The sequence below is a fragment of the Podarcis tiliguerta genome (assembly GCF_965153285.1).
Source record: "Podarcis tiliguerta genome assembly, chromosome: 17".
In the NCBI taxonomy this organism is placed as follows: domain Eukaryota; kingdom Metazoa; phylum Chordata; class Lepidosauria; order Squamata; family Lacertidae; genus Podarcis; species Podarcis tiliguerta.
The window spans coordinates 36,386,346-36,407,423 of record NC_139550.1 but is presented as its reverse complement, the minus strand read 5'-3'; the positions used below and the strand labels follow the sequence as shown (position 1 = coordinate 36,407,423).

Genomic DNA, 21,078 nt, shown 5'->3' with positions numbered 1-21,078 from the left:
AGTTGAGCTTCAGAAAAGAATGTTCCTTCTCTTCCCAAGGGGTTTCTAACTCTCCAGATGTCAACCCAGTCCATATTGTCAGTCATTTCAAAAAAGGTCTTAGGTAGTCTTCCCTCTTTAGTAATGTTCTGGTTCTGTGACTTATCCATATTTGTTGATACTACCCCGTTCATGTCCCCCATCATGATGACGTTGTTGTAATCCAGATAATCCAGCATGGTCTCGTGCAACTTCTTATAAAAATCCGATTTTCCTTCATTTGGAGCATAAATTCCTAATATCAAAATTTTTTCTCCTTGATACTGTACTTCTATTGCGAGGATTCTTCCACTTTCATCTTTAAAGAGAAATTTTGGTGAAAGGCTCTCTTTTGCATAGATCACCACACCTCTCTTTTTAACTGTATCCGATGATATAAATTCTTGACCAAGCCTTTTATTTATTAACACCTTTCTATGGAGCCTAATCACATGTGTTTCTTGTAAGCATATAATGTCCAATTGTTCCTTTTTTAAAATATGAAAAATTTTAGACCTTTTTTCGGGACTGTTACAGCCATTTATGTTCCAGCTCAAAAGCTGCAGAGACATCCTGGATAGGTCTGGTTATTCTTTCTGGGGTGGTACCTTGTTCTCCGGTCCTTGAGGATCCGAGGGGGCGGGCTCCCCTGGAAGTTCTGGCGCTGGCAATCCAAGTCCTTTGTGGAGGTCTTCTCCGTGTGCTCCCAAAAACTTGTCTCTATCTTCCACTGTTTTGATTTTGATCTTTCTCCCTCTGTAGGTAAAAGATAATCCTTGTGGGAACTCCCACCTGAAGATAATTGCGTTGCTTCTCAACAGTCTTGCCAATTCCGTGTAGTTAGATCTAAGGTCCAGCAACTGCTTAGGAATGTCCTTGTAGATTTCAATTCTCTTGCCCAAAATGTCTAGTGACTTTTCGTAGTGCAGGCCCAAAATCTTGTCCCTTTCCTCCTTTGATCTCAGTGTTATCAAACAATCTCTGGGCTTCTCTGTCCTTCTGACTCTGCCAAGCCTGAAAGCAGATACGATTTTGAAGTCTTTTTCCTCTAACTTCCAAAACTTGGCAAATTCCTTAGTTAGAAATTCAATAAAATTATCTTCTTCCACCTCTGGTATTGACCGTATCCTCAAGTTGGTCTCCCTGTTTCGCAGTTCTGTCATCGAAAAGTAAATCTGATGTTCTCCAACTTGTTTGCTGAGTGGTCTTACTTCTTTCTCAAGTTCTTCCAGTCTTTGACTAGTATCTTCAGCCAGTTTACGATTTTCACCTACAGCCTCCTTTAATTCTCCAATAGACTGGGCATTCCGTGCAACTTGTCCAGTCAGCTTATTCAAGCTTTCTGTGTTCTGTTCAATTTTAGCTGTATGCAAATCAGCCTTCTTGTCCAGAGCCTCCAGTTTCTCCAAAATTTTCTCCAAGACAGAGCTACTTGTCCCTGAAGCCATATCTCCCAGGTGCGGCTCCTCTGTCTCTCCCTCCCCTGCCTGTATTAGGGAGGCCGCCTCTATGTCTGGAGGCAAAGTGGAAGGCAAGGCCGGCACAGAAGATCTGCGCTGTGAGGCTGCAGATAAAGTTAAAGTTGTTTGTTTAGTCCTTCCTCTTCTCCTTGCGCCACTCATTCCAAAGTTATCTGTAATCCAAGGTCAATCCAAGTTGTTCCCATGAGAAAGCAGAGTCCCAGATACAATAGTCAAACAGAGGCCGGGAAAGGGAAAGTAGGACAGAGTCACTGCTGTAAATCCAAAATCCTCTAGAGGGAGCTTAGTACGTCTTCAGGGAAAAGATCAAATCCAAGTTAAACTTATAAATTTAAATCCATGTCCATCGCCTCCACAATGTATTATTTTTAGCAGAGTAAAACTTAAGGCAAAACAGTGTTTCTTACAGTGCCTTGACTGCAACAGTTTCAAAGTATCCAGTTCCAACTCAAAATGTTTCAAAACCTGAATTCAATGTATCCAAAGTTGCAAACTGGTGCTCTTCCAGGCAGCTCCAGCACCAGAGATTCTTATTTATTTTGTAATCCACTGGTTCCACAGAAGAAGAGTATCAATGCACTCCCAATATGACCAGCAAAAGTCAATAGCTCAAAGTCTTTCACTCAGAAAACTGCTTTAACAGGGTGCCAGCATTTAGTTAACGCATAACTTTTTGTCTCCACTCCTCCTGCTCTTTGCTTAAAGTTCAGTATAGCGGGAGATGGGCTTCCTGCTTATCCTCACTCCGTTTTCAGCCAAATTTCAACTTTTTTTAAAAAAGTTTTAAAAGTTTCAGAAAGTTCTCAAAAAGTTTCAGAAAGTTGACAAAAGTTTCAGAAAGTTTTCAATGTCCAAATTTACTCACGGGTTGTAGTTTCCAAAATTCAGAAAAGTTGCAGGAAGAAAGGACAGCGCTGACCGGCAACAGCAACGCGGCTTCACTTCGCTGTTTGCGCAACGACCCACAGCGCCGCTACCCCCTCCGCGATCCGGAGCCCCTTACGGGGTCCCTTCAACGTTTTGGGGGCTGCTTCTGGCGCCCGCCGGGTCCCGAGACCACAGGCTTCTGCCACCTGTGGTTTTCCTGAATGGGTCTCCGCTTCGCCGTAGCGGACGACCCGTTTACAGCGGAGCTCCCTTCTCCTTACTCGGAGAAGGCAGCCATTACCGGTCGCGCCGCCTCCGGAAGTCGATTTTGGCTGAAGATTTTGGACACTCAATGCTATCTCTCCTTTTCATCTGCTTTCAATGAGTTAACTAAGGTTCCGAACTGCTGTCTAAGGTCTGTGATGAACTGGATGTGAGTAAACAAGTTGCCCAAACAAGATGGAAGCACTGTTGGCTGGGTATGCTACTAATTCAAGATTGAGTGGGGTTGCATTTCTTTTTAAGAATCAGGTATGGGTCCCCACAGGTCAAAAGAATCTATTTTTCTACGCAACCACGGCAGCCCAAGTAGCATATGTTCCTTCTGTTCAATTTCTGTTTATACATGCTCAGCCTCCTCTACACAGAACACATTCCTTAAACATGCCCATATTTCACTGGATGCCAGCACTGGACACCCATCCTTCCCTCCATTCTGAACACTGCCACACACAAGAACAAGCATATGGTTGGCGATCCTCACTTGAAATTTTATAAATCATTTAATGTGTCAACATGATTAGAGTTATTAATATTGCAGATGTTGTATAAGGGATTATTATTATTATAACCAGAATGCAATTGACTAATAAGATTTTGGAACGCAGAAATAAAGAAAATCATCAAATCAAGCATGCAGGGGGCCACTTTAACTAAATTATATAATTCAGTACTTGAATGATTGGCATTAATAATTGTATTAAAAATTGGTATTACTATAATGAGGCTATTATTAGACTGTAATAGAAAACAAATAAAATTTTATTCCAAATAATAAGGATTGGCAACTCTTGCTGTAACTGATAAAAGTATGACAAATAAGTTACATTTCTAAGGCACCATCAATGATTGAATGAAAGCTTTCGGATTCATAGCCATCTCATTTTGTTTGCTGCCAGTACAATTTCTGGCTGAGATTACAAGATCACCCACTGCAAAGACAAAGATGCCAGGTGGAAAGCTGCACATTCACGTGTTAAAACACTACAAGCTGCACAACACTTGGTGCTGTATTAAGGCATCAGGAAAGTAGGATTCTGAGGCAGTAAATCATTAGAAATGGTAAAAAATAGAAGCTTGTTTTTAAAAGGGAAATGGGGAATTCCTCATCACAGGTTGTTAACATTCCACTTTATAAGAATTTCACATAGGAACAGAGCCTATATATGAGCCAGAAAACACGAGGGTTACTTTGTTAATTAGACTGGATAATAGTCAAATTCAAAATGATTTCCAAAAGTTAAAAGGGGGGACGGACCCTCCAGTTGTCTCCAGGGAGCAGGAGAAAACAAACTTTTCCCTCTTCCATGTGAAAGCCTTAATATATATGGAGACGGCTATCTAATGTCTGGACCACAGGATGGCGACAAGTAGGGAGAAATGCCCAACACAAACGGACCCCAGAAGATACTCACCAAGTGGGTCTGAGCTGCGACGCCTCCGCATTGCTGGGAGGTAGTCTGGTGAGAGCAACACTTTGAAGAGGCGTTCAAAAGGCTGACACTGAACGAAGGATTGGAGGCCCCGGGCATTCAGGCACAGGGCACTGAAGACATTAGGAAGGGAGCCCAGAACTTCCCGTGTGGCTGGGACCTGTCAGGAGAGATGTGCACCGCAATGCCAAAAGGGTCACAAAGTTGCACTTGAGCTATAAAAGTAACATTTCTTTATAAACGTTTATTTGATGCAAATGAGGCCTAACAACCTAACACAAGAATGGTTAGACTTCAGGCTTGTCAGATCTTCTTTGCTTTTTTAATTCTAGCTACATGTCCTTTGCACCTGGCTACTCCATGGAAGATCTTGAAATTCTGAAAAGAATTTTGCCTCCAAGCATATTCTGAGCCTAGGAATTTCCCCCCAGTACCTGATTTACATGGAAAAGACAATTTGTTGCTGCTATTCTTAATGAACTCGGAGTAAGAATCTTTTTCCAATCTGCTTCCTATCACACAAATCTGCCAGCAGATCCTGATCAACCTTCTGCTCACCTTTGGCCCAACGTTACAAAATGCAGTGAGATATGGCATAAAAGCAATGGGGGAGAAGAGGAATTTTTATGTGGAATGGGGAACCCATTCTTATGTATAGGAGCCAGAGAACTCTCTTAACTGAGTTGAATGACTTGAGAGAAAAATAGTAGCTTCAAGGGATTACGTTGAGAGAAAACAATATAAACAGGAAGATTCAACAGTGGAAATTGGAAAGAAATGGTAGAGTGAACTGACTGAGGTGTGTAAATAAAGTGAAAAGACAAAATGGGAAGTAAATCCACGTATTTCCACATTCATCCTCCATTTGAGCAGAATAAAAGAGTAGCTGAGGAGATATGTCGAAAAAGTAGCACAAGTGCAATTCCAACTGTGCCATGAACCCCTAAATGGGCCAGCATAGTAGACTTAACATGAACTGTATGAAATGTTTTTATCAAGTATATTCATTTACAAAATGAATTAGATTGCAGTGCCAGAAATTAGCAACTGCTGGAATGCAAAATGGGAAGTGTAAAAATTACTAAGACTCTTTCAGCTCCCAGATTAAAAACAACAACAACGTGAGGCTTTTGTAGGAACAGAGGTAACAAAAATAATAAAACTCACATCTTTTATAAGGAGAGCATGCAGCATGACATCTGTTAGGCCATTGTCCTGTAGCGAGGATAGCAGCGAAGGCTCTTGGAATACAAAGACCGTTACCACCTCGGTGGCTGTCAGGAGAGAAGAGAGAATGAGGTGAGTCGCTGACCAGTACAGGTCTTCCTAGGCAGGACAACTTCGCAGCTAGGCTGAGAGATGACACCTCCCATTACAATGGCCCATTCCCAGAGTATGCTGTCACTCCTGGGAAACAAATCAAGAGGGATGTGGTCCAGGGAAACCAGCTAAGAAACGTATTATTTATTATGCATGAAAGACACACTTACCAAGCAAGAAGAGTGATGGCCCATAGTATTCTGCATTGCTGATGATGTGCTTCAGAGAGGTAGGCAGAGAGCCATCCATCACTGCAAGGAGGAGACATAATGAATAAGCCACGGATAATGTGGTAATTACATAAAGCACTTTCAGTAAAGTTTCCACTAAAAATGCTGCACCAATAAGCTTTACTTTATCGCCTATACAATATGCAGACATGTACAAAATATTCTATCACTCTGTACAATTTATTCTGGTTTGCTAGTAATGGTAAAGGACAAGGAGCTTCATAGTGCAATTAAATCCCCACCCCCAAACCACCAGAAATATTATTCAGCAACTCATTTGGCTTCCAAGGATGTCAGTAACTATTCTCTGCACGGTTCCAATATCTTTACAATAATGGGCTAGCAAATTTCTCTGGGTTTAAACAATGAAACTGGGATTCTAAGGAAATCACCACATTTTGTGGTTTGCTTTGCACAAGATTAGACACTGGTGACTATTGCTGGGAAGTTCATTCCTCAGAACAAGAGCAACTTCCAAAAAGAGGTCTAGTGTGACATTTCACACTTTTACATCTGTGTAGGATAGAAATACAAAAGTCACCAAAGAAAGCTAATGAATTCTCAGATTTCCATTCAAACATAACATTCACCATCTGAGATGTAAAATTTAATAAAAAATATTTACAAAAAAGAAAGAAAAGAAAGGTAATGAATTCATAAGAGATCTGTTGCCCGAGTAGAACCAAACTGGCGGAGGATGGAAGCATCCCAGGAGACTCCTGCCTTTAGTTGTGCAGCCACCAGCATTTACAGGCTACTATACACCACAAAGAGACAAGCATCTTGTCATTATGAGAAGATGGTCAAGGGAAAGCTGGTTCAAGAACTGCTGGCTTAGCCCAAATGCTAAGGCAGTCTCTCACCATGCCGTATGCCATCTGAAAAAGCTGGGTCCTGGATGGCCTTTTTCAAGAAGTTCAACATGGACTTGAGAAGTGCTGCTCGCTGAGGGATACACTGAACTCCTGGAATAAAGAAGGAATCCAGAAAATGAAATCAGTCAATGGCAAACACTCCAGTGGTACAACAAAAGCTCTTTTATACAAGTCAATACATACCACTTCGGGGTGAGACTACCATGTTTGTGCTGCTGCTGCTACTGCTACTGCTAGGAGTGATGGCACTTGGGGCCCTTGTTTCAACCACAACTTCTTGTCGATGTTCTCCAGAGGTGGAAGGCCCAGGGCTGCTCTCCATGGCTACGTCAGAAACTAGAGAAATGGAAAGATATTTTACAGGAAATAATTGGACTCAGTTGTGCGTGGGCGCGGGAGAGGGAGATATACCGTATTTTTTGCTCTATAAGACTCACTTTTTCCCTCCTAAAAAGTAAGGGGAAATGTGTGTGCGTCTCATGGAGCGAATGCAGGCTGCGCAGCTATCCCAGAAGCCAGAACAGCAAGAATGATTGCTGCTTTCACTGCGCAGCAATCCCTCTTGCTGTTCTGGCTTCTGAGATTCAGAATATTTTTTTTTCTTGTTTTCCTCCTGCAAAAACTAGGTGCGTCTTATGGTCTGGTGCATCTTATAGAGCAAAAAATACGGTACTCAGCGTAAGACAAATTAGCACAGGCCCTTCACAAGTTCCACCCTATGTCTGCAAAGCTATAGCTGTTGGAATACCCTATCTTTCATTTAGAAGCTGTATCTTCTCTTTGCCAACACAAGATGACAGTAGGCATGACTTCTTTATTATCATTTTTCAAAACTCAACAACCTAACCTGCCCCAGAGCAACAGACTAATATTACTTCTCCCTATTCATTCTCTCTACACCATGTATAATTCTATCTTGTCTCACCCTACCTCACCCATTTTCTAAAGTAAAAATCCCAGAGGATCCCCCAACACTCAAAAAGTGCTGAACCAACTTAGCCAAACCACACACCCCAACAAAACTGGCTAAGCATGTCAAATCTGCCATCTATGGAGAATGCATGAAGTTTAACTTTCATCTCACAATTCTACTTACCGTATTTTCCCCCTCCAAAATGAAGGGGAAATGTGTGTGCGTCCTATGGGGCGAATGCAGGCTTTCGCTGAAGCCTGGAGAGCCCCAGCGCCAGCCCCACAAGGTCGGGGGACAGAGGGAGGCGGAACGCCACCATCCCGCTGTCTCCCAAAGTGGTTTGGAGGCTGACGGCGGGGAGACCCCGCCACCAGCCCCGCAAGCTCCGGGGACAGTGGGAAGGCGCAGCGCGTCTTCCCGCTGTCCCCGGACCTGATCTGAAGGCTGGCAGCGGGGAGAAGAGCGCTTCTCCCTGCTGCCTGCCCCGCAAGCTCCGGGGACAGCTGGGAGGCGCAGCGCGTCGTCCCGCTGTCCCCGGACCTGATCTGAAGGCGGGCAGCGGGGAGAAGAGCGCTTCTCCCCGCTGCTGGCCCCACAAGTGCTGGGGGGGAAATAAAATTTTTTTTCTTTATTTCCCCCCAAAAAACTTGGTGCGTCCTATGGGCCGGTGCATCCTATGGGGCGAAAAATACGGTAATTCATTTTATTTCAAAATCCAGTTCTTGAAAGGCAGCAGAAGCATCCCAACTGTATCTAACATGTAACATTTTAGCTATAGCTCTATAAAACATAGGATTATTAAATCTCTTTAAAACGTAATAAAAGCTAACAGAAATACATCAAGTTGCAATTAAAATAAAATCCAATACTATCAACAGATACCGTTTCTGTAGATTTTCCTCTCTACATTTATTGGTTCAGTAAGCTATAAACATTTCTGTAAAAGTGACCAATAGCTCTTATGAGATACCTTCTATGTCTGTCTCCATCTCTTCACCCTCCTGTGTATTGGTAGCAGCAGGTCTCTGGATCTTTGGCTTTATTACAAAGGGACATTCCCTCCGACACAGGTCTGCCTCATGCTAAAACACAAAGGTACCTATATGTAAAAAGAGCTTTAAAACAACCTGAGTAGAGTTAACTGAATCACTGGTCTCAGTGATGGTGAACTCTGCAATAAAAATAAACAATGGCTCTGAAGTCAGGCCTGCATGAGGAGTATGCAATGAATAGCAGTTGACACAAGAATAAAGCACAGCTACCTCTAGTCTACAGATGAAGATAGAGAGGCCGCTATGAGACTGGAAAGCTGCCATGTCTAGGTTTGTGATTAAGTCCACCACACGGACTGCTCTGGTCACAAAAGTGATCTGGTCCTGTTCATCTCCTAAGAACTTGATCACCTGGGAAGAAAGATGTAAAAGCAGAAAAGAACGTGTGAATGCAGGAGCCACAAAAGTGATAAACCCATGGGTACAACAATCCACCATTTTCAACTGACACTGGGGAGAATCCAGAATTTCGAAAGAAAACACCTAAGAAGTCTGTTGCATCAGATAAATGGTTCATCTAATCCAGCATTCAGTTCTCAAAGTGGCCAACCAGATGCCTGAATGTGAAGCAGGACCTAGGCACAATATAACTTAACTCTTCCCTTCTCAAATTCCCTAGCAACTGGTATTCAGAGGCATGCTGCCTCCATACTGGAGGTTAACATATGGCCATCTTGACTAGTAACCAGAGGGCTGTCATAAGTCCGGAATTTCCCAGACAAAGTCAGGATTCATCCGCTGAAAAGGGCACCAAGGCGCTATTTTCAAAAGTTGGTTAAAATGTCCATGAAACCCCAGGTGTGTGGCAGCCCATATCAGAAGTGTTTGGGGGGGACTGGGGGGGGGGAAGGGAAGCTCAACAACTTTTAACAACTTTTGTGTCCAGATTTTCACTTCTTGAAAAACTGGCAGTGATCTGCCCATGGGGGGACAGGGACCAAAGTTGTTAAGCTTTTTTAGGGGGGCCAGGCCAAATTTGTTGAGTTTTTTGGGGGGCGGGGATGCCATAAATCACTTTAAAAACATTAAGCACTACATTAAGCACTACACCACTCTCCCCTCGCCTCCAACACGGCGCTTAGGTGGGCCTTCGTCCCTGTGACCAGTCCCCTCCAGTTGCACTGTTGCGGGAAACCAGAGGCCGAGTGCCAGGAACAGTCTAGTGCCACCCGATCGCATGAGTAAACTGGCATGGCCAGGGATCCGCGATCCTGCCCAAGTTAATTTGTCGCAGCCTGCTGGCTGGGGCTTCCAAAACACCCATGTAGCAGGGTCAACCGACTCTCACCAGGTCACGACAGCACACGCGGGGATGCTCCCCCCCCCCCACGGAGGATCCCTGCTATCACTCGGGGATTGACCTGTTGACCAGTTGGACATCCCTGCTCTACACCATACTTAATTTTATATCTTTCAATCAATAATGTTCCCCCTTAGCCCCTCAAAATAAAGACCCCAAGGTTGTAACGTTTCCTCAAAGGGGTGTGTGTGTGTCTCCAGTGCCCCCTGATCATTTTGACTGCCCTTTTCTAGTTCTGTAAGGCCCTTCTTGAGATCTGAGGACCAGAACACAACAACTAAAGTCACAACAGCAAAGTTAGGCTACGGTTAAATGCTCTGGAATGCCACCAAGCAGTTTGATTTCTCAAAGGGCAGCTACTATGCCTAATCTCAAATGCTATTAAATCAGAGCTTGGCTTGACAGAACAGGCTTTTCAGTTGAGACAAACCAGATACACATATGCATGCATGCTTTAGGCTCCAATACTTATGAGCCAATCTTTTCTACTCTTAAGATAGTTTCTCGGCCTCAGAAACTGGGCTTCCCTATGGCTGGCATTCAAGATTTACCAGTTTTAATTCAATAGAAACAAATTGGCAAACATCTGTAGTCTAACGGGAACAGCAGCAGCAAGATGTGGCGGCGAGGGACAGAGAAGGGTATCTGTACACACAACAGTGCTCCAGTTTTCTGGACAACAGTCAAAAGAACTGCATGTCCAATTTTTGTCTGACCGGAGTCCAGCAAACAGTTCTCTAATTTTTTGGAACTGGCTGCCTTACACATTCTTCTGAGCATACGTTACCTTCAGTAAGGCCTCCATCATGCCACAGGAGACAAGAGCTTCACCTCCTGCATCATAGCTTGCCAGGTGATACAAGAAGGAGAAGAGTGCTGTGGCAAACTGATGTGGATATGGCTCCATGGAGGGATCTGGGAAGAGGAAAGGAAGCACCATTAGAATACAACAAGCAGAATACAACCAAAGTACATGTGAGATCTAGAAATACTTGCCGATCATGGCCTGTATACAGTTCCGGACTAGGACTGGCAAAAATCCATGGTAGGAGGCAGTTCCAGTGCAATCAATAATACTACTGAGTTTTGGAGTCCTCTCCAAGTGCACAATGGAAGTTAACGTCCTCAGTGAGGCGGCTTTGATGTCCTGTCAAAGAGAAATGGGGAGATTAGGGATTTAGCTCCGAGGAGAATCGTGTGCTATATTATAATTTATAAATATCCACATATTCAGTCAGTATCAAAGGAAGCTGAATAGGCTAGTGACAAGCTCCAGGGAAAATGGCAGAAAAAAACTCCAGAATCTTTACAGTCCAACCCAATGCCAATACCTTGGGAAGGAACTAAGGTGAGTACCATTGAGCTAGCTTTCCTTACCAACAAGTCTGGGCAGGAGAAGCAGGTCGATAGATGACGTACCATTAACTGTTTATCTGTTATCTGCAGTACATCCACTAGCTCCTCTATCAACCCATTGTATAGAATGCTGTTGGCGGATTCCTGCAAGGCATTTGAATACACTGTGGAAAGAGAGAGAGGCTTTGTTAAGAATTTGCAGCAGGTGACAGACATGGGGGGTGGGAGACAAACCTATCCATTATTTTAAGTGACACATAACTGGTTAATACAATTATGGTCTCTGATCCAGAAGCACAAGCTTCTACTGTAAAAGCTATGTCCAGGTGCTCCAGATCAGAGGAAGAAAGCAAACATGGTTCTATATGGCTTCGTTTGGCTTCCCTCTGGTCCTTGCATTTGTTAGTCCACAACCCAAAATTCTCATTGCTATGAACCACAACCCCACCAACTGGCCATGAAGGAACAAGCATTTAAGTCAACCAGGACTCTATGAAGCAACATCACAAATAAGCACAATAACATTTGTTCCCTGGCCTGTTAAAAAATTAGGGGTGGGGGTGTGGGAAGAGACTACAGCTTTCAAAGATGGCAATTTAGTGTAAAGTTCTTTATTTTTCTCAGACTACTTAAAAACCATCTTGGCTCTCTCCTATGTTTTTAATATGTTTATGAAACTGTTGGGAAATGTCATCACAGAATTTGAATGGTGTATCATCAATATATGGGCAACAATTAATGCTTGCCCCTTTTGCAGAGGCAGTGAAATTCCTGAATTGGTATCTGCAGCAGTAGTTAAGTAGGAAAGAAGCTTACAGCCAACTTAAACTTATCTCATTGACAATATTGTGGTGTTTGCTCCCCTGTTAATCTTGGGGATTGGGAATAGATCTTATCTAAATTCGGGGGGTGGGGAGAGATCACCTATTAAGATTGTATCTTAAGATACTGCTGCTTTTATATATAAAGGTGACACTATGACAAGTAGTACCTTTTTACCAGGTACAACCAGTTATGCCTTCTCTGTAGGAGCAGCAGAGATCTGCGCTACGGTAATTTCCATATTATATTACTGTAATATATTCAGTTTGGGGCTACCCTTGAAAGCTGTCCATAAACTTCAGTTAGTGCAGCAGCCAAGCTAGTGGCTGGGACTGACTATTGCAGGCAAACTCGGCCCTCCAGATGTTTTGGGACTACAGCTCCCATCATTCCAAGCTAGCAGGACCCGTGGTCAGGGATGATGCGAGTTGTAGTCCCAAAACATCTGGAGGGCCGAGTTTGCCTATGCCTGGACTATTAGAATCATCTCCTTGGTACCAAAAGATATCAGCTGGTTACCGGTTAGTCTCTGGGAAATAAGTCAAGACTTGATAGCACTAACTCATCTGGGTCTAAATACTGATATATAGAGAGGACAGGCTGACATGTCCAGGGCCAAGTCTTTTTTCAGCAATGGTAGCTACACTGTAGGATTTCCTTGATACACAGACTTGCTCACTTCATTTGTTGTGAGCCACTACATCTATCAGTTAAAAAGCAGCTTGAATAGCTAAGTCAAGAGTCCCCAGAAATGCATAGTCCAGGCATTCCCCCGCCCTTACGCAGGGGTTACGTTCCAGGACCCAGCACATGTATGTGAAATTACATAAAATGGAGAGCGCTCCACTTCAACGGGGAGGGCACATGAGGAGGAGAGAGAGACACAGACAGAGACAGACTCTCACCCTGGAAATTGCTTGGGGCCACTGCCTAGCCTGTCCCAAGCCTGCCTGCCTGAGGGGAGCCAGTGCATGCACTGGCGGCAGCTGGCCATGGAAGGAGAGGGCCAAAAACAGACATAGTGCCAGGATGGGGGCATGGACACATGACAGAGTGGCAGGGAGAAGATGCCTCCTGTCCTGCCCCACTGGTTGATCAAACGCCTATTTATTTCATGGCAGTACATGAAAACACGATCACGTGCAACAAAATAAAAAGTATCACTTTAAAGCTATCCCAATGTCCACTTGTATAAACTCATATTCTTCCCCTTTACTTTGGCAGTGCCACAGATAAGAATTCATCTGCCACCATGCTCACCTAATATAGAAATGGCATGCAGTCTGGCCTGAACAGCTTGCAACCGCTTTTTATGATTGGAAAAGCCATGGGCCAGGCGAATGTGTGTAAACAACAGCATCTACAAGAAGAAAACAGTTAGCAGTGTTGCAATTAAGGCCCAAACACCCACCATGACAATGCATCCCTCACAGGGTTATAACTGACCCCAGTCACCTGGCAGGATCTACATATGCAGCAGAATGAGATGCAACAAATTTTATTACTTCAGTCATATGTGTATATAAGTAAATATTGCAAGCAGAAAACTAGAACAAGGGCAGGGCATGAACCAGTCTCTCCAATGCCCTCGTTTTGTCTACAGAGCGCACATTCAAAATGCAATTCCTATTCTGAAGTCCCAGATGATACAATTTATTCTATTATCTCATTTAGCCATCTGTATAAAGGTGGCCCTAATGCACTCAACCTGATGCAATCCAGGGCAGTATCTGCTGCTACCTTGTGTAACCATGTCACTCTCAATGGGTTTCTGTCTCATCACACTCTCCCCATTTTGAGGACACAATATGGAAACCACACCAAAGTTAGCAGTATTGGAAACTAGAGCTCTCAACTCATTAAGCGCCCCACCAAGCCCAGAAAAAAATCCATTTTAAGTACCAAGGAGATTCATTAACTCAGTTTAGCTACTGAAAATCTCCGAAGAACAGCAAATTTGTTTTCCTTGAAACTAAACCAGAAGCCTCATTCTGTAATGCACCCAGAGCACCACATTGGTCTTTCCTGTCAATGTACCTGTTTATCCTTTGGGATGCTGTACATTTTGGTGAGGGATTCCATAATTTCAGAGGGACTTTCTGAAATCTGCATTGGGTAAATAAGAGAGGCTTAGAAGCCAATACAAAGGCAAAATTAAAAATACCATTCAATTAAGCAGGGGGAGTTAGCTTACCTTGTCAAGTTGTTCTATGTGAATATAATGTAGTGTGTTGCTGGTGGTCTGAAAAGGAAACAAAAAGGTTTTGGAGTTCATTTCCGATCTCTCATTCGGAAGCCATGGCAAAGTCACAACTGTGCCACAGAACTGCTTAAGGGCAGCCACCAAGAGCTACAGCTCAAAAATGAGTTGTGCCTTTGGCCAACAATCAGACCTGGCTTTCGTGGGGTATTTTAATCATATCCCAATACGGATTACTGTGCTGGCAACCCCTATTTGAGAAAGAGCTGCTGCCCCATAAATCCACATCTGCCCCATAAATCCATACCTAGAAAAAACAAGCATTTAGAGAAGCAAAATGGAGAAGTCTCTTCACAGGTGGACAGAGATGTTACCTTGAAAGTGTCAATGGTGCATGTACCTGGCACTGAAGTGTTCCCATTTAATTTGGGAACACTGTCAAGGTGTGCCATCTACTTTACACCCAAATACTCAGGGAACTGGAGCTACTATGTAAGGGTCCTCACAGGGCCTAGTGTGGAATTTGGGGAGGACAAAGTTTGAACTGTTTGCACCTGACAAGAGACCTTTCATAGAGTGTTTCTCAAGACATAGGAAAACAAGCTCTCCCTGAGATATGAGGGCAACAAAGTGGGCCTTCAACACCACTGAATCCCTACCACCATCACCACCACCTCCAAGAGTTAAAAGCAGCATGTTTGATTGCAGGGCACAGCAGCTACAGCAGAGGTAGGGCACTGAGTGGACCATGACAACCTCCAAAATGATTTGATCAAGCTACTGAAAGCATCTGAGAATAGGAAGACTGGCTGCCAGCATCTTCTCATACCTAAAGTAACTTCCTCCATCTTAGTATTCACTCATTGGGAGTAGAGAACCCCACTTCTCTTAGAAACTGAATAGGGAGCAACGTGCTATAGCCTTTTTCAATCCAATGTGGGCTTATTTGCCAAATCTTGCTCCCACCCACTTCCCTCAGAACCCTACAAGAACAAGTCTGTAGGAGACTCACCCTTTTGTCCACTTTGACCTCGGCCCCTGGCTCTGCATAGAATTCAAAGTGTAGTGTAGTTGCACTGGGAGGGTATTTCTGTGTACAGATCACAGTATGGAATCAGAACAAACCAGATGGCAAACACTCCCTCCAAAAAAAAAAATCAAACCACTCTCACCCTGGACTAGGGGGAGGTTAAGGGAGGGGCGTTAGCGTAACAAAGGACAATGCACCCTGGTGCTAAGAGCACCCACTTGCAGAAGTGTGAGTATAACCACCACCCCAATTCTCCTTACATCTTTTTGTGCACGTGGGAGGAGGAAGAGAGTTAAGATGTAAGAAGTTAGGATTAGGTATGAAGACATGGTGATGCAGAGGGAGCCCTGCTGATATCTAGGAACACAACAGCAATATCCAAGAAGATGCACAGACATGGAACAATGGCCTAGACCTGGGCCTCCAGCAGCCCCACAGGGTATGAGTAGCAATGCATATAAGACTACTCAGCCTTGCATCACTCAGCTCATGCAAGCTTAATGTAAAAGTTGAAGCAGCCGAGGGGGAGAATTTTGCTGGCCCCAGGTCAAGGGCAGTATTTCAGAACATGCCATCAGACCTTATGGGCCTCACAACTCATGAGCCCTACAGTTGGTGCACTTCCTGACATCGCTGTCAGCAGTGACGGTAGCGGCAAACCAGGAAGCACCTTAAAAATGTTTTGCTTCCTATTTCCAGAAGTTTACAGTAACTGCCACTGTTTTGGTATGATAGCAGCTGTACCATCTGTGTTGATCATGCTAAGCCAACTGGGGCAAAAAGTGATCTCCACCAGGATCAACACCCAGAATGTGTATGTTGTAAAGGACTGTTACTCTGATCATTCTCAAAAACAATACATCTTGAAAATACCCTATGTATGATCCTGCCCACAATGATGCTGCTTCACTCCAGAGTGTAGCCATTTCAAAACATAGCAAAAATCAGCAAAGCAGGCACTGGAAAGTTTTAAAGCAACAGGGCGGTTCTGATGAGGCTAGTAACTATCAGAACCACAAACTGGCATCTTTCCTGGTTCAGGGGACCACCATGGACGGGGGAAAGAATTATGCAGTGAGCAAGGAAAGGGCACCCAAGAACTCCCACCCCCAAATACCCAGTATTCTTTCAAATCACACATTGCTTACCCTCAAGAAGGAAGGTTATATATACCAGCAAAAAATGAGAGTTTCAGTGTCCAAATCTTGGTGTCAGAATCCCTAACCCTAAAACATTGTTTGAAGTCAAACTTTTCCAAAGCCTATGCCAGGCAATGCAAAGTGGCTTTTATATCAAATATATTGCAGAATCCTACTGTGTTTTAATGGACTCTTGCCCGTTAGGAAGACCAAATTTTCTTCCTGCAAGAGCAGAGTACCAACTATTTGCCAATTTGCTATTAAATACGAACAGTGTGAGAGGCACTATAAAAGACACACTTGGGAAAGGACTATCAATGTATTCACGTAAATCAGAAAAGCAACTGGGAATTAGTTCTACACACCATGGGTCAAGCTACCAACCGCAAAGTAGCAGAAAAGATAAAATTCAAAATGGAATACTTACCAGCATGTGCAAATCTCTACAACATTCTGCCAGACCAAAGCCATTCTCCTTGCCACCCCAACTCTGCAGGACAGAAGGAGGAGAACATAAAGGTTGAATGAACCCCAAAACCCTACAAAAAACAATCCAGAAGGAAAACTCAACTGTACACCTCAGTTGGACTTGATCAATAGAAAATTGGCTATGTGAAGTTCTGGCATGCATGTTCTATTCACAGCTGCATTTAAAATCTCACTAAGTGCCCCCCTTCCCCCTATGACTCCAAAATCCTACTTAATGTAAACAGTCCTCATGATTGTTTCCAAAAGCAATTGACACGTTCTGCTTTGTGGTAATGAAGGCTACCCAAAATGAAAGCCAACATACCACTGAGAAACTGCCAAGATACCATCCAACATGACCCAATGCAACAATGTTGACTGGTAAAACAGAAGTTTGAGAGCTAAGTAACTGTCACAGGCTATGATAAAGGGCGCCAGTGCTCAGCTGCCTTCAGAGCTGCTTGAAATGACTCACTGAATCATAGTTTGTACCTGTGATGATAGTACTTGGTCTTTGCCACAGGCACACCTAAACTGGACCTTTTAGGAAAACAACCAGCTGCACATTGCAGTGTCATGTACATCATTGCTTCCTGTGATAACTGCAATTACAAGTGACACTAGAGTAAATTTCAACTGCTTTGAAAATGAGAGAAGGAATTGGGTCACCTTTGTTTTGTAATCTGGATGTGTAATTAAGCCACAAACAGATTAAAACTTAGTAGGTTGGATCCAGAGAAAGATGAGTGGAGCCACCTATGCAGTGGCTTATATTTTACTTTATTATAGCTTCCAATTATAAACAAAACAGAAATACCACCAATAAAATACAGAAAATAAATCAAGAACATAAACTAGAGCAGACAGAGAAGAGATATAGTATTTAAGCATTGTTTCCAAAGCAAAGTTTTACAAAGCCACTCCTGTTTTCCCCCTGAAAGTACACAATTCCCTCAAACTGCTTTGTTTTAGCTGTGTGTCTGTCCCACCGGCCCGCTTTTTTTAACCTCTCAATTTTTCTTCATCTGCCTTCAGACCTTTTGTACCATACATTTTTACACTGTACTGTGCAGAAGGATTGGTGGGAAAACACATCATGTGAAACAGTCCATCACACAAACAGTTACAGGACTGTACCTCTCAGCATGCTTAGAGGTCTGGTCGGCCAAAAATATACCTCTGAAGCTAGTCACAGACTGAACTTCCTTTATATACCCTGGCTGCATGCTGCTTTTATCACATAGCAGATAAAAAGGCAGTGCTCAAGGAATCTGACGCCTGCTCTCTGTCTCAGATTACACCACACCTGCAATGTGACAGAAGGCCACAAGAGCAGGCTAAACTGTAGCACAATGATCTTCAGGATTACTAGCTTCATCATTAGGCTCAAAAGTCTGTTTAACAATACACAACCTTTCAAAAGGAATTGCTCCCGCAACAAATAAAAAAGTGGCTATATGAAGAAGACCCCAAAGCAAATAAAATTCCTGTCTGGAAACCTCAGTACATAATAAAACATTAAGTAAGATGGGCTGATGCAAACAGCCGAAAAGGACAAACCAGATTTAAGATGTGATGCCTAAAGCCTTAAATTTAGGAAGCAGAGGTAGAAAATGTGTCAGAGATCATCCATTTTCTATTGCTTTGAGCAAATCCATTTATACTATGACAGTCAATGCTCCAAGTGTGTCCCATGTGAGAGAAACGGATTAGAATAATTCTTTACTGGAGACATTACATTTTTGATCCATCAATATGGCTTCTAAAGGTGCATATTCTAAAGAAGCCATTAACACAATGAACTTCAACTTTCTTGCAGGTCTCTTTACAGCTCCTTACCTCTGCCAAATGCTGTAGCCGGGATAGAAGAGGCATCCTCTTGTCAGAGCCCAGGCGCGTGATGTAATTGGAGCGTTTGCTAAACACATACAGGAGGTTGAGCACTGCAAGCACCACTTGCATATCCGAGGATGCCAACAATGTTGTCAAGTGCTAAACGAAGAGCAAAGTATTTGAAACATTCCTGAAATTACCACAATCTTAATTTCCAGAGATTAATATTTTCCTGTTATAGCAAATAAATACTCTGGTCTTCCTTGCCATGTTCAGTCACTGTAGTGTTGTGGCTAGCAGACTAAGTTATCAACCAGAAGTCCATAATTCAAACCTTGCTTTTGCTATGGACTCCATATGCAGCCTTAGGGCAGCTACAATCCTCAACCTACAATATGGGGAGCATAGTACTAGCCTGTCTACTGGCTTTAAAAATTAAAAATTAACTGTATGCTATGTAAACCTCTTGAATACTTTAAAGCATTGTATAAAATTGCTAAGTATTTAAGTATTAAATATTTGAGTCCATCTGCCTCCCACAATCAACAATATAGTGCGGCTGTCATTCTTGTCCCAACAGAAAAGCGGCTTTACACTATTAAAGCCATCATCTGCTTCTAAAACATATTTCAGATGAGAGGCCCTTCAGCCCTTCTAAATCCCAACCCTGCTACTTTAGAGTTCTTTACCTCGATAGAGCTGTACAGGTGGCGAGAAAAACTGTATTCTATTAGCAGGGCAGTGAAGTTCAACACTGACAGCAGTAAGGATTTCAGCTGTTCCCTCTCCGGCCTGTCGCAAACCAGCATCCATGACATGTTCTCCACTGTCTGCCCAGCATCTGCTAGGATCCCATCGAATCTGTCTAGCAGGTCCACCCAGTGGTAAAGTTCGCACTTAAAGAGAAGAAAAAGCACATTCAGAGAAGAATGACAGTGACAAGGAGAGATAACTGGACTTCTTGGGAAAGGGTCTGCTATACCTCCCGGGGGGCGGGGGAGGAAACCAAGCTATCCCCATATTCATCAGCCAAATACAGTGGACTCAAGAGCTGACTAAGTCATTGGAGAGTAAAACATTAGATCCAACCCCCATGCGTGCTTATTTGGAAGTCCAACTGGCACAGCAAGTAAGCCTGAATAGGATAAAGCTATAACTTTTACAACTCAATTATGTTAGAATTCAGGGGAAAGAGGAAAATAAATATGAGATGGAGGATGAATGAAAAGATCTTAAAGGATGAAAAGATACTGAACAAAGCTCAAGATCTGCTAAAGGAATTCTTCGAAATAAATATGGCTCAGGAAACAGATATGAGTGATATGGGACGCAAGTAAGGCCTTCATAAGAGGATATTACATACAACAAAATGCCATACAAAAAAGAATTAGAGGAAATCAAAATTTACTAGAACCCAAAACACCGTGGTGGGTGTCATCTCTGGTGGCAATCTCAGTAAAAAAGAAAAATATGGAGAAAAACTGGGCTACATACAACCAACTACTAAAAGAAGAACATGGCCAATTGAAACTGAAAACTTTTGAGGAAATTAAACAACATTGTACTGGTTGGAGGCAATACCATCAATTACACGACATATTTAATTTGAACAAAAAAATCGGCTTTGGAAAAGAAGAATCTAAACTACAAAAAGAACTATTACAAAACAAAAGGAAATTATTATCTAAAACCTATAATTTACTGTTAGAGTGGGAATTAAAAGATGAGGAAATAAAGGAGGTGGGCCCAAGATTTTGGTTATAATACGCAGATGGAGCAATGGGAAAAATTGTGGAAGCAAGACATTAGATTTACTGCTTGCTACACAATAAGAGAAAATCTGATAAAGTTGATGTACAGGAGGTATATGACCCCCATCAGACTGGCCAAGATACACAGATTAAAATCAAATATGTGTTGGAGATGTAATAAGGCAGAAGGAATTATGTACCATCTATGGTGGAGATGCAGGAAAATAAAAAAATTCTGGAGTAGCATCCATGAAGAACTAAAAAAATATGTTTAAAACATCATTTGAGAAAAAGCCAGAAGAGTTCCTATTAGGTATAGTCTCAACAGACATCCCTGGAGATAAGAAAAGAAGTGTTTTTATATGCTATAGCTGCCGCCAGAATACCAATAGCTAAAAATCGGAAAGGGGACATTGTTCCCTCAATAACGGAGTGGCAAAACAAGCTCTGTGAGTTTACAGAGTTGGCCAAAATGACAGCAGCTATCCAAATTAGAAACTGAGGAAAGAATGGGAATGTGTAGAAGAAGATATGATAAAAACATTGTTCCATAACCAAGTTATTGATATGCATTAACTGAAGCTCACAAAGTTAAGGGTAAAATATGGAAAGTTGGTTAATGGGGAATAAGTAAATAGTATTTATAACACAATATAAGAGTAAAGAAAAACAAAAAAAGTTGAGCTCTGGTGGAGGGAAGACACAATGGTA

The 21,078-nt window shown here is 42.8% G+C and overlaps 1 protein-coding gene across 21 annotated transcripts in view; it reads right to left on the bottom strand.

Annotated features, from left to right (window-relative positions):
* The window catches only part of HUWE1 (HECT, UBA and WWE domain containing E3 ubiquitin protein ligase 1), a 101,515-nt gene that overhangs the window by 58,945 nt on the left and 21,492 nt on the right, over positions 1-21,078 (bottom strand). For 11 of the 21 annotated variants that reach the window (XM_083419145.1, XM_083419142.1, XM_083419149.1 and 8 more), the window contains exons 5-21: positions 19,306-19,512; positions 18,623-18,775; positions 16,743-16,805; positions 15,159-15,236; positions 14,141-14,188; positions 13,984-14,052; positions 13,207-13,306; positions 11,146-11,288; positions 10,765-10,915; positions 10,556-10,683; positions 8,679-8,819; positions 8,387-8,498; positions 6,687-6,839; positions 6,492-6,593; positions 5,569-5,649; positions 5,246-5,352; positions 4,061-4,238 (exon numbers count right to left, since the gene is read on the bottom strand). In XM_083419145.1, coding sequence (XP_083275271.1) covers positions 4,061-4,238; positions 5,246-5,352; positions 5,569-5,649; positions 6,492-6,593; positions 6,687-6,839; positions 8,387-8,498; positions 8,679-8,819; positions 10,556-10,683; positions 10,765-10,915; positions 11,146-11,288; positions 13,207-13,306; positions 13,984-14,052; positions 14,141-14,188; positions 15,159-15,236; positions 16,743-16,805; positions 18,623-18,775; positions 19,306-19,512 — 2,014 coding nt within the window. The remainder of the gene's footprint in view (positions 1-4,060; positions 4,239-5,245; positions 5,353-5,568; positions 5,650-6,491; positions 6,594-6,686; positions 6,840-8,386; positions 8,499-8,678; positions 8,820-10,555; positions 10,684-10,764; positions 10,916-11,145; positions 11,289-13,206; positions 13,307-13,983; positions 14,053-14,140; positions 14,189-15,158; positions 15,237-16,742; positions 16,806-18,622; positions 18,776-19,305; positions 19,513-21,078) is intronic. The other 10 variants (XM_083419133.1, XM_083419151.1, XM_083419141.1 and 7 more) reach the window with 3 other exon arrangements.